General features: G+C 41.8%; 1 protein-coding gene across 3 annotated transcripts in view; it reads left to right on the top strand.

Moving 5' to 3' along the window:
- Positions 1-13,935, top strand: part of rnf207a (ring finger protein 207a) — a 26,681-nt gene extending 12,746 nt beyond the window's left edge. For all 3 annotated transcript variants that reach the window (XM_066671192.1, XM_066671193.1, XM_066671191.1), the window contains exons 7-18: positions 179-304; positions 2,005-2,051; positions 2,579-2,651; positions 2,991-3,059; positions 3,149-3,217; positions 6,465-6,571; positions 11,539-11,716; positions 11,901-12,086; positions 12,335-12,386; positions 12,463-12,580; positions 13,271-13,363; positions 13,472-13,935. In XM_066671192.1, coding sequence (XP_066527289.1) covers positions 179-304; positions 2,005-2,051; positions 2,579-2,651; positions 2,991-3,059; positions 3,149-3,217; positions 6,465-6,571; positions 11,539-11,716; positions 11,901-12,086; positions 12,335-12,386; positions 12,463-12,580; positions 13,271-13,363; positions 13,472-13,628 — 1,275 coding nt within the window. In that variant the 3' untranslated portion in view covers positions 13,629-13,935. The remainder of the gene's footprint in view (positions 1-178; positions 305-2,004; positions 2,052-2,578; positions 2,652-2,990; positions 3,060-3,148; positions 3,218-6,464; positions 6,572-11,538; positions 11,717-11,900; positions 12,087-12,334; positions 12,387-12,462; positions 12,581-13,270; positions 13,364-13,471) is intronic.

The raw sequence follows: 13,935 nt of genomic DNA, 5'->3' as shown, positions 1-13,935 counted from the left end.
TATGCAATCTAAAGATTACTGCCTTGCTGAAGCTGTTAAACACAGCGATTGGTCAGGATTTCAGTGCCATTCTGAGGCAAATAGAATCATACTCTGTAGGGCACAGGATACAGGTGTAAACTAAACGGTTAGCATTGCTCTTCCAGTGAAGTGTGCATAATTTCCTGCATCCTTTCAGGCTGTAAAGGAGCTCCAGACATCTGCACGAGAGGCCATCATCCTACTCAAGGCCATGCTAAGAGAAGTGTGCGCTAATGTAGAGGAGGAGGAGAGTGCTATCTGCGGCCTGTTCAACAGCATGCAGGTGCGGGGGTTCACCACTAGAGGGCGTGCACGGATAACAAAGGTTATCACAGCTGTGGTGATCTGTTTATTGATACATTGCAACACAAAGGACTATGTAAAAATTGCTATGAAGAAAGATACTTGAGGAAAACTAAAGCATAAACCTTTTTCTTTCTTAAGGCTTGTGTAACTGAGACCATTGCTTTTCAGTTTAAAGGAGAATTCCTTCAGCATTCATAATATTCAGCAGATTTACAGCCATTTAAAGTGGTTGGCGGTGGGTTATTCAATATTAGAGAAATGTACAATTGTTCACACAGTGGAGGAGGAAAACAGCTAATGCAATAAAGAATTATAGATGTATCCTTTAAGACTGTAGTTTTTTGACAGTTGTCAGATTGGACCATTCTAATTATATATAGGACACTGTAACGGCAAAACAGATCTGAATAAAGTAGAAGAGGAGAATATTTTATTATAAATTTATATTAGTAATATTGTTACAGTTAATGCTTATTACTGCTGTTATTTCCACAAACAGTACTCCATAATGCTAGTATTAATAATTCATTCATTCATTCATTATCTGTAACCTCTTATCCAGTTCAGCGGTGGGTCCAGAGTCTACCCAGAATCATTGGGCCCAAGGCAGGAATACACCCTGGAGGGGGCATTATTTAATAATAATTGTTATTATTTTTATTGTTTAATAATAAACATATTAAATATAAAAATAATAGGGGCGGCACGGTGGTGCAGCAGGTAGTGTCGCAGTCACAAAACTCCAGGGACCTGGAGGTTGTGGGTTCGTTTCCCGCACCCGGTGACTGTCTGTGAGGAGTGTGGTGTGTTCTCCCTGTGTCTGCGTGGGTTTCCACCGGGTGCTCCAGTTTCCTCCAACGGTCCAAAAACACATGTTTGTAGGTGGATTGGCGACTCAAAAGTGTGAGTGTGTGTTTGTTGCCCTGTGAAGGACTGGCGCCCCCTCCAGGCTGTATTCCCGCCTTGCACCCAATGATTCCAGGTAGGCTCTGGACCCACCGCGACCCTGAACTGGATAAGTGCTTACAGATAATGAATGAATGAATGAATGAATGAATGAATAAAAATAATAACAATATTGCTGCTGCTACTACTACTACTATACTATACTACTATATATATATATATATATATATATATATATATATACTAATAATAATATTGCTACTGTTACCACTACATATTACTAGTGTTAAAATTCTGCTACTACTATGACTCATAAAATTACTATTGCTGTTGCAAATGTGTATATTGACATGTTAATAATAATAATACTGCTGTCACTACTATAATTACCTTTTAAGATTTTACATCATTGCTCATATATGTATATATTCAATATTTTTTTAAGCTATTAGCTTCCACACTTCCATTTTCATCATCACCACTGTAAAGCAATCTGAGCTCATAGGTTTGTCTGTATTTTCAAATCGAACCACTCTTAATGACTTTTATCTGAATTCCAAAAACTTTAGAAATTCCCCTTTAACTTTGTTTATTGTTAAAATAAAAAAAGAGAGAAATCTTGAATTGCACTTTATTATACTGTCATCTCAATAAAAATATATTCACCTCTGACAATAAAAGACAACCTCAATGCCCCTATAATGGATGTCACATTCAGACTGTGTGGTATAGTACTGTATTTCCACATATCTGTATTTGTTTTCCATAAAGGAGAAGCTTACTGAGAGGAAGAGGATTCTGTTAAAAGCTGCACAGAGGTAAACCGCACTCTAAACCACTTTAATGAACACATGCCCTGTTCAGATTCGCTGTACATGTCATGAGTGTTATGGTATGACACCGCACACTGGTATCGTCTTTGTCCCTTCAAAGTTCACACTGGTGCTCTGTAGATGTTTTGCTGTTTGCTTTTGTCAGAGTCTATCTAAGCGTGCCTTCTGCAGAGCTTGAAGTTTTGGTACAGTGAGCTGCAGAGGCTCTGAGGTCACATTTCATTGACTTCTTTAAATGAGATTTTTGAGCCTTTGTCCTCTATCCCACTCGCTCCACTGCCTGGAAGCTCCCAATGGCTGTGTCTTCTAGGAATTTGGCTAAAGGCTATAAATATCTGGTGGCTATCTCTGTGTTAGTGTGTGTTTGTGCACATGCATATGTGGGATATTAGAAAAGGGGATTTAGCTGAGTGGGAAAAGTGGTTTCAAATGCATGTGTGCATATGTTTCTGAATAAGAATGAAAGCATTTCATTAGAGACTGATACTGTCTTATATCTGCATTGTCTGTAGTCAGCATGAGGAGAAGGAGAAGGCACTGAAGGAGCAACTTTCTCACTTGGCTGCACTCCTCCCCACACTTCAGGTAGTTCAAGGGCTTTTCTGATGAAGCACAAGGGTCCCCAACTATATTTCGCTTTCCCAAAACTCAGGTTAACGATGGTTAATTTGCTCTGTAACAAACTTTAAAGTCAATACGAATTGGGGGTCATAGTGCATCGTTAGTGGATGGTATTTGACCATTACTCAATTTAAGAGGGAAATTAAAAGTGGAGTGTAGAAGCTTGACTCTGATTGGTCCAAGTGTGATCTGTAATTCTGAATATAAACTGTCCTGAAGCAGGTTAAGCACAAAGCCTAACTTGCCACGGTGTTGTCTCGGCTGCGATGTCTATGTATGTCTATGTCTTCTCACCCCTCTCAGGTTCTCCTGGTTACTTGCTCAGCCTTTCTCAGTTCAGCCAACAAGTACGAGTTTCTAGCTATGGGCTATGTAAGCACCAACTTCTCTCTAATGCCATGCTCAACAGCAACATCCATATAGCATGAGCCATGTAGTTTACATTTCGCTTTCCTTAACAGCAGCTGATGGAGAGACTCTGCAGGATTGTGAAGCTGCCCCATCGACTCCGGCCCACCCAGAGCAGCAAAGTAAGCCAAGCTGTGACATATTAACAGTGACATAGTCTCAGCTACAGGTGGGTTAAAGATGCCAATAAAGTGATCTCAATACTGCAGACGTGGGGAACTCAAGGGTCCAAAGAATTCCTGCCCAGTATGGATATTCCTGCTCAAGCACACTTGATTAAATTCAGTCAGCTCATTGCCAGGTTGTGTTCTTGTGCTAGAGCAAACACTTGACCCAACCCTAAAGACTCTAGGATGGATTACATAGACGCATATTGGTGTTGAAAATATAATAGAGTAAATACACGATGCATGGGCAGTGAGTGAGGAAAATGGACAATAGAATGCAAATTTAAGAATGGAGGGTATTCTCACTTATTTACCATGGATCTCTACAACAGAGTGTTGCAACGATTTTTCTCAAGATGTTCCTGGGTTTGTTCAAAGCACCCAGCCTGCTGCAAAGCCGCCCTAGACCTGGGATGCATAGTTTTCAGCCAAGTTCTTTTACCAAGTTATTCAAGTTTGTGCAGAGGGCCGCTAGGCTAAACTTTGCTGTAAATCCTGACCAGAATGCGTACTGCATACTGATTACCAGAGGTGGCATTCTCTGCTCAAGAAGGTGCCTCCATGTATGCTCAGGTTTTTTTCTGATGCAATGGGAAGCTCAAGTAGCATGTATGACCCAGGGCACTTCACAATTAAGTTGGTGTTACTAGCAGAAGATGAGTTCTCCCTCCATACCCTTGGTTTGTTTGGTCTTGCTAATGGTGTTACTTAACTTTTCTTGGAACTTGGAATTATGAATTAACAGTTGACAGTATATGCTTTTGGCTGTTGTGTTCTAAAACATGACCATTTATGATATCAGTTACAAGAATTTGGTGTTTGATTCACATGTAACCCTTCCAATGAGTGTGGGATGGTTGTTTGTGAGTGGGTTTTGTCTTTTTATTATTATTATATCCTTCCAAGTTTGTGTTGCATTGCATTGAGATGTTTGATGAGTTTTCCGATGTCAAAATATATTTTATCTACCACCTAGAATCAAGCGACAATGAGGTAGTTTTAAAAGTGATGCACACATTAGAAGATATGTCTCAACATATACTGTTCTAGATGCTCCCATTTATCTGAGGCACTTGAGAATAGGGTTTTGACTTATGTGAGTTTAATAAGGCATTCATGTAGACTAGTCATACAGTAAACATGTTGCATTAAATTGGACTTAAATGGGATAGTATTTCTTGTCACAAAAGGCTGTATTCTGGTTCATTAAATTATATTTTGGGCGGCACGGTGGCGCAGCAGGTAGTGTCGCAGTCACACAGCTCCAGAGGAACTGGAACACAACCTGGAGGTTGTGGGTTCGATTCCCGCTCCGAGTGACTGTCTGTGAGGAGTGTGGTGTGTTCTCCCTGTGTCTGTGTGGGTTTCCTCCGGGTGACTGTCTGTGAGGAGTGTGGTGTGTTCTCCCTGTGTCTGCGTGGGTTTCCTCCAGGTGCTCCGGTTTCCTCCCACAGGCCAAAAACACACGTTGGTAGGTGGATTGGCGACTCACAAAAAGTGTCCATAGGTGTGAATGTGTGAGTGTGTGTGTTGCCCTGTGAAGGACTGGCGCCCCCTCCAGGGTGTATTCCTGCCTTGAATGAATGAATGAATTCCATTTATTAGCTTACAATATACTTTTTGTTGAGCCTTGTTTTCAGCATCAGAGCTCTCTGTATTCTGGTGTTCTGGCTCTATTCACTAAAAAGCAAAGTCAGCAAAGAATTTTAAAAACTCTTGTGGGTTTTTATAGAGACTACAGATGAATTGGGTTGGGTTTACAGAGGTCAAGTATGAGTAATTGAAATTGAGAAGAGCAGAGCATAAAACTTCCACACAGTGTGTCACTTTTAAGATGCAGAATCTTACAATTGTGGGGATTAACGATGTGATGAATCTCCACGTCTTGGACCACGCCAGAAAGAGCTCTGTGAATATCACTTGTCGTTTTTGTAAGATGAGGAACCTAGGATGAAGATCCTTGGCGGAAATGTCAGCCTAATTTGTTCCTTGTGAATCAATAAAATCATGATCTAAACAGAGAGCTTTGCTGAAGGTCAGAAATATATTTCATGCACTTCAACAAACTTTTGGTTCATATCCCGCAGCTCAGTGCCCTTGTGATGTTCATAAATATGATGAATGTGTGGAGGCTGGCTATGACTGGAGATGCAAGGTGGCGCAGCAGGTGGTGTTGCAGTCACAGCTCCAAGGACCTGGAGGTTGTGGGTTCAGGTCCTGCGCCGGGTGACTGTCTGTGAAGAGTGTGGTGTGTTCTCCCTGTGTCTGCGTGGGTTTCCTCCGGGTGACTGTCTGTGAAGTGTGTGGTGTGTTCTCCCTGTGTCTGCGTGTGTTTCCTCCGGGTGACTGTCTGTGAAGAGTGTGGTGTGTTCTCCCTGTGTCTGTGTGGGTTTCCTCCGGGTGACTGTCTGTGAGGAGATGGTGTGTTCTCCCTGTGTCCACGTGGGTTTCCTCCAGGTGCTCTGGTTTCCTCCCACGGTCCAAAAAAACACACGTTGGTAGGTGGATTGGCGACTCAAAAGTGTCCATAGATGTGAGTGTGTGTCGCCCTGCGAAGGACTGGCGCCCCCTCCAGGGTGTGTTCCGCCTTGCACTCAATGATTCCAGGTAGTCTCTGGACCCACCGCAACCCTAAATTGGATAAGTGTTTACAAACAATGAATGAATTAATTAACTCTTTAGCTTGAATAATTAATTTTGAATCATAAGCTTATTAAATTTGGAAGATCATAGGCTTCTAGTGTGATGAGAGATCAGCTAACAAGACAACTACAACACTATACCTCCAAGAGTATCCAGACGCAGCCGTTATAGGTAGTGACTTCTGCTACTTTAAGGTGCACACATTGCTGCCACCAGAATTAAACTGAGCATACACATCCTGTGAAATCTACACAAGGCATTGCTTCAAACTGACGTTTTAATGTCTAGTATAAAGCTTCACACCAGGGTAGAAGTTACTGTGGTACAAAGTCTCAAGCTCTCTCTTACCATTCATTTCCTGTACTGGATCTAAATTCAGTGCCCCAATCAGCCTCTAATAAATGTTGCATGCATTGACTCATTGACAAGAATCTTTTATCATCGAGATTGAATGCAGCTCCTCTGTGAATCCATGTGTGACCAGGGTTTTGGGTTTAAGACTTTACTGACTGAAAGGTGGGCCAAACCGCTTCTTAACCCCATTGCTTCTCTGCCCCAGATTAACACAGATTTCCGGGCAGAGTTTGCCCGCTGTCTGGAGCCATTACTGCTTCTGGGTCAGCGTGGACATGGCTCAGTCTCTGGAGGAGTCACTGGGAGCAACCTGTGAGTTACTGGCCTATTATATTATTCATATTTACACTGCTGCTGGAGAAAACTCAATTGTGCTGTTGCAACAAACACTTCTTTGCTTCTCTCTCAATCTTTTGCTTGTTTTTCATTTTTTGACATAATTTGGAAATGCCATGTGCCCTTTTATTCAGTGTCGAAATTTCATGATAAATGGAACATAATAGGGCAAAGCTGTGGCACTAAAGATGGTGTTGCTGCCATGCATTTCCTGGGCCTTATGGTTCACTGTGGCAGTACCCTCAGGGGTATATATTCAGCACCTTTAATTAAGGGCCATAATTGTACCATATTCTATTATTAATGTAGATTTTAAAATTGTGCTGATTTCATACACCCCATTTAATCTCCACAGTTCTGTAATGAACTGTTCACCTCTTTCTGGAGAAGAGAATGTAATGTAACTTTAGGAAACACAAGTGGAGTTTAACAACCCAGCTGTACCTTTTAAAAGTAATGTAGAATTACCCTTTAGTGACCAATCATGAACCTATTACAATAATGTACTTTTTTGTGGGGTGTGTAGTGTCCAGGGTTCAAACCTCGCCTCGGGTCTGTGAGGTGTTTGGAGTCTTCCTACTGTCTCTGAGTGGGTTGCCTCTGGGTGCCCTGGTTTCTTTGCTTCCTTATACATGTTTTGTAGGCGGATTGGCTGTGCGAAAGTATCCACAGGTGTAAGTGTGTCAGTGACTAGGTGAGTGTTTAGTGGTGGACTGGTGCCTTGCCCTTGCACCCAATGATTCTGGGTTGACTGGCCTTGATCAGGATGAAGCAGTTACAGAAAATGAATGAATGAATCAGTATATATTGATGGTTTAAATGGCCAATTTAAAGAAATCATTTTCTCTTCTTTTGGCGTCTACTGAAAGGTAGGAATGTTTTATGCAGCTTCTGAGAGTAAACAACTCATTTAAAGAGATACAAGTTTTTGATCTGACCGTTTCCTGGCTGAGACACAAGAGAAGTACTCAGAAGTAAGGTTTGCTAGTAAAAACACAACGTAGATCCAAATATAAAGTAAAAATGTTTTCAGAATAGTTATCAAAGATAATGTCTTGGATGGAAAAAATACAGTAAGCACTTAAAGAATACAGTTAAATCAATGTGTTTACATGTCATTTTCTCAAATTTGTTAACAGTTAATACAGTACAGATATTTAATATATCATATATGTAGTTATATATCATTTAGTCTATTAGCTCGGAGTTGTTTTTTTCTGTAGACTCTAAGTCTCCAAAGCATTTATCTCCAAGTGAATTCAGAAAGTGATTGTTGAAACTGTGACATCAAGGAGCAGGTGCTGACAAAAGACAAGTGGAAAGGGTCAGTGGAGTTACCCCAGAAGTCATTTGGTCATAAAAGCTGTGTCCAGTTTTTATGTAACTGCTATTCGTAATGTACCAGGTGTTGTCTGTGTCAGATGAGTGCCAGGGCGTGGGATGATGAAGTCTGGAGTGAGTGGAGCCACAGCTTCCAGGAAAGCTCTGATCCTGAGAGTGTTAGAGCTCTGCCTGGATCAATTCAAACCACTCTCACAAAGCATTCCAAAACCACAGCAGTGTTTCTGGATCAGCTCTGCTGTCTGACTCCTGTTAAGCACATCAGGACTTAGAAGCAGAACCTGATCTAAGATCAGTTCGAGTGTATGAGGAATGTCCAGTTCTCTCCTGTGATACTAAAACCAGGAGTGTCTAATTGCATTCCAAATGATATGGTTGTGTTTACTGACTCCAAGGTTAACAAACATTTTCTGAGAAAGTCAAATACCACATTTTGAGGACCACACATATTTGCTAATTAATATTGTCTAGCTAAGAACTATGTACTCTGGCCATTTCTCCCAATATGGCACAGATTTCATTCATTCATTCATTCATTCGTTTATTGTCTGTAATTGTTTTTCTAGTTCACGGTCGTGGTGCCAGACCTTCCCAGATATCACTGGGTGTAAGCTGGGACACACTCTGGAGGGCGAGCAAGTCCTTTACCCTATTTTCTCACCACTTTATTGCAAATTGGGAGTCTTGCCCAAGGAGTCCTTAACAAACAGTGGTAGTAAATAGTCAAGGATTGTTCCCCACTAAACTGCAGACTTCTATATTAAAATCTTTAGTAGGCGCCACCACTGAATCTGTCTGTCTGTCTATCCAGATTAATAACAATACCCCTGTTCTTTCACATGCACTTTCCTGGAACCCTACACTACTGCTTCTCTGTCTGTTAGAAGCATCCAAAGAGGTGGGTGACCACAATGAGCATTTTAGCTGGCAACTACTGCTTAATCTCTTTTACTAAGTGGGGAAAAAGGAAAAAAATAGTAGTGTAGTGACACTGATGTGGTGCTGGTTTATTAGTGTGTGTAGTGCTGGTACGAGTGGATCAGAAACAGCAGTGCTCCTGGAGTTTCTAAACTGCCACACTGTCCACTCTGTTAGACACATCTAACTTGTTGGTCCACCTTGAAGATTCAAAGATGGTAGCCCTGATCTGGACCTGCACAGTGTGTGTCGGTCGTCCTCTAGTCCTTCATCAGTGGTCACAGGATGCTGTCGGCTGGATGTTTTTGGTTGGTGAACTATTCTCAGTCCAGCAGTGACACTGAGGGCTTTAAAACTCTAACGGCACTGCTGTGTCTGATCCATTCGTACCAGTTCAACACACACTACCACTATATCAGTGTCCCTGCTTTAAACTGACATGAAAAAGTGTACATGGAATGTCCATTGACAGAGAGACAGGTAACTACTAAGAATTCTGCTGCCCATAGCTGCTATTCCCACTATTGACCCCCTGTTCTCCATGGCATTTAATGACGTAGATCCACTGGGCAACTTTCCACATCAATCACCCCTGCTGTTCTCAGGTATTTCAGACCCCCTCACAAAACTAACACCTCCCCCATCCTCCCCCTAACCCTGACCATAGCAACAACAGGGTGATGGCCTTCTCTCACTATTTTTATCAGAATTACATGGAACTCTTCAGGATTGGGCTCAGAACAAAGAGCCCACATAAACAGAGGGCGGGACACAGGGCCACTTTGTTCCAGTGCTGAAGTCCATGCCAGTGTCCATGTCTTAAATTGGTGTGATTCAGGAGAGCAGTCGGACCTTTACAATGGCACAAATACAATTTCCTGAGGGTTAACAGAGTCTAAGAGAACTTTTAGGAACTGTCATAGCGCACGAGTGTTTAACTACAAGGAAAAAGGGATTAAAGAGGCCTTCGCCATTACGGTAATCCATCTTTTTTCAATTTCAGTGGTTTTGCTCTGCTGGACGTAATGTATTAATGGGGAATTTGAAAATGGATTGGTGAAGCTAGTAAGCATGCGATCATCAGATGGTCTCAAGTGTGATGATTTTCTGAACACATTTATAATGATTTAAACTGCCTTATAGTTATGAGTTTTGATCCTGTGAATTTGCACAGGACTGGCTTCTCTTATTCTATCATCATTCACTGCAGTGCAAATGTTTGGGGTCACTGGCCATGTTTAATAGTTAAAATAAATAAATAAATAAATAAAAATGACCTGTTTCTGCATTCAAGGGCGGCACGGTGGTGCAGCAGGTAGTGTCGCAGTCACACAGCTCCAGGGACCTGGAGGTTGTGGGTTCGATTCCCACTCTGGGTGACTGTCTGTGAGGAGTTGGTGTGTTCTCCCCGTGTCTGCGTGGGTTTCCTCCGGGTGCTCCGGTTTCCTCCCACAGTCCAAAAACACACGTTGGTAGGTGGATTGGCGACTCAAAAGTGTCCGTAGGTGTGAGTGAATGTGTGTGTGTCTGTGTTGCCCTGTGAAGGACTGACGCCCCCTCCAGGCTCTGGACCAACCCCGACCCTGAATTGGATAAGCGGATACAGATAATGAATGAATGAATGTTTCTGCATTCATTTTCTAGTTTATCAGCTCCACTGGCCATACAGGTGTGATCTGTAGTTCAACAATTACAGACTGTAGGCCACCTGTTGTTCTGCATGTATTGGGCCGTGACCACAGGAACACCTCAGAGCAACCTTGCAGTGACACTACGTGTTTTGCTGGTACAAGCTGATCAGTCCTCTGTCCACTTACTGGCTCTGTGGTGGTTCTGGGCAAAGAAAGTATGCAGAACAACATGGATTACACTCTACAATTGTAGAACTATGGCATGCTCCTGTATTGACAGTGGGCAATGTGTATAGATGCAAGGAGTTTTAACATTATGGCTGTTTTTTTTATATTTATGTGTGTATATATATATAATTAAATAAATGTCTAAGTCACTGATTATACTTCAAAAGTCATTTCTCCTGTGCAGACACCATGTTGGAGGTGTTATGTTGCCTGAGAGGTTCATTCATGTAGCAATGTCTGATTTGATTTGATTTGATGTAGCAATGTCACTGTGAAACTGAGAGGTACATCCGGAGACTGTTCTCTGTTCTCAGAAAACTGTCCGGTGATTGATGGGGTGATGCTCTGCACACAGACATATTGTATATGAATCAGCAAGCATGAAATAAGCAGGAGGTAGACACTCCCCAGAACAAAGAGAACGAGAACCCTGTCATCTCCTTATTGATTTATTTCAACTGGAGACAGCTTGGTTACTGCCATTTTACACATGACACCTTTAATTCACCTTACTTTCCAACCATCATTTCCAGTGATTCTTCTTATACATAGTGAACCAACATTTATAGTGACACCTAGTGGCCTGTATGTGTCAGATCTGGGGTAAGCATTTAAACATTGATCCCCTTGTGTGGGACCCTCTCTATGGAGCATAAGCTGGTTCATTCAAGGACTTTAAAACCATGTGATTGTCATTTCATGAGAGTCACACGTTTAATAATAATCACTTTAATTACTGTTATGTGCTCATTTTTGAGGTAAAATTGACTTATCGCACATTAAATATGCAGTGAACTGATGTCCATGTCTCTGGTTATCCCTCAGGGTCCAGTGTTCTTGGTCCATGTCGTGCCGCTCTCCGTCTTTCAGTGAAATGCCTCAGGATCCCTGTTTAGGACGCAGACCCACTGCCCACCGCTACATCTGCACCAAAGTACTGCTCGCTGAGGGAGGGGATACTCCCTTCACCCAGCACTGCCGCAACTATGAGAACAGCTACCAGGTGAGGGAAAGGGAGGATCTACATACTCCAGGGGAGTGGAATGGTACCACTAACCCATGTTTAAAACCGTCTCCACAAGGGGGAGTAGTTGAGTGGGTCACATTAATGTGCCCAAGTTTAGATAAATCAGTGGGTCTATATATATATGTTGTTGGTCTGATCTTATGACATGTCTCTGATCTAGAATCTTCAGACTGAGATCCAGAAGTTGAAGGACCAGGTGCAGGAGATGCACAGAGACCTGACCAAGCACCACTCACTGGTCAATACAGACACGATGGAAGAGATCCTGGAGCGATCACTCCTCATAGACCAGGAGATCACAGCCCAGTACTCCTCTGTACAGACGCTCAGAGCCATGTTCGAGGAGGTGGGACCACACAGTTGAACAGCGAATATAGCCTAGTAGTTTAATTGATATCTAATAGTGTATATTACATAAGGCTTTATATATAGATACAACTTGAATCTTAGACCTACAAAGTGGAGCAGATATAATGGACAAGGAGTGCAGAAACAAGAAGGTCATTGTAATGTTATTGCAGATGCCACTTGTGACCAGTAGCTTAATCTCAGTGTGTCCGTTCTGTTTTTTTTTTTTTTTTTTTATCTGTGCAGATATGGGAGGAGACCTTTCAAAGAATCAGCAATGAGCAGGAGATCTATGAAGGTAGTTGTGTGTGTGTGTGTGTGTCTGTGTGTGTGTGTATCTGTAATTCTTCTAATATTTTGTTTTGTCTCCTCAGCTCAGCTCCATGACCTTCTTCAGTTAAAGCAGGAGAACTCCTACTTGACGACTATCGCACGGCAGATTGGACCCTATATCTTATCCATAGCTAAAGTGAAGGAACGTTTGGAACCCAGGTATTTCAAGCCCATTTTCTTTCCAATCCGTTAAGGTATAAAGGTTTGTAGAGTTTAATTAGAAGTAAGTTCAGTTGGGAACACGCAATAGTGGCTCCACATGACTTTAAAGTTCACAACGGTCAATGCCAAGTGTTGGATGGAAGGACGTGGAACAGTGGAACTGCCTTTTCTGGAGTAATGTAGCACCATCCAGTAGATATGGGATGAGTTGATGAGTACCACCGGGGTCATCCCACATCAGTAGCTGACCTCAGTAATGTTCTCATGGCAGAATGCCATCAAATCCGCACAGAAATGTTAAATCGTCTAGTGTGAGGCTTTCCCAGAAAGACTTTTGCCAGTTACTGCAGCAAAGCAGGACACACTACCTTTGATGTTTGAGATTTAGGTTTCCAAATGTGTTGCCTACACTGTAAAAAAAAATTTAAATTTACAGTGAGTCTGCTACAGTATTTCACTGTAAAATTTACAAGACATTTTTTACAGGGTATATGGTGTATTTTCAGTTGAAATATGGATGAAGTGGTTTCAAATGTTGAATACATGAGCGAATTTTATTTTTTCTCCACTGAAGACCATTTTGAAACTGAATTTTTTATTTTTTTTAATGGAAGATTAAGGAGACATGAACTAAATAATTTTGTATTGTAAACGATTTGATAATAAAACAAGTGATACATTTTGTAGGTTCCAGGAACTGAAGGAACTTGAGGACGATCGTACAGAGACCATGCTGAAGATCTATGAGGATAGTACAATGATCACCCAATCACAGCACAGGTACTTTTAAAATCTCGACTGATACCCCGGATTCCAGCTGGATGTCTAGATGATGGCCATCATCTATTTATATCCTGCTAATATCACTTGCATTTCTTCCCCTCCCAGTAATGATGAGTGTGTCTACAGCTGGGGTTCGAACAGAAATAAGGGAGGTCAGATCATACGACCCAATGAGATCCAACCAAACACCACTGATTACTGCTGGCAAAGTAAGAGAAATATCTCTGAAACACCTGGTCGCAAAAAAGAACTACCTCTTTAACCCAGGAGGCTCAATCATAAGCCCAAGAAACGAATGGACAGCAGTTACACAATAGATCAGAATGGACACTTCCTTCTAGGTGGTTCTCCTCCATGCGTATCGAACTGTTTAATGGTGAAGAAGGTGGCAGTGGCTCATACCGTATTGAATCAGAAGAACAAATGAAACGTATTATACATTTATTAACTCCTGTGGAGGGCACAAGAAGGACAACTTCCTTCCACTGAATGCAACTTGAGATGAGTGATATGTAGAGTTTTTCATAGTAGCCAAAGTATTTCTAGTTTGCTTTCTGTTCTTTATTAAG

Source organism: Hoplias malabaricus, chromosome 5 (assembly GCF_029633855.1).
Source record: "Hoplias malabaricus isolate fHopMal1 chromosome 5, fHopMal1.hap1, whole genome shotgun sequence".
NCBI lineage: Eukaryota > Metazoa > Chordata > Actinopteri > Characiformes > Erythrinidae > Hoplias > Hoplias malabaricus.
This window is presented reverse-complemented; position numbering and strand designations above follow the sequence as displayed.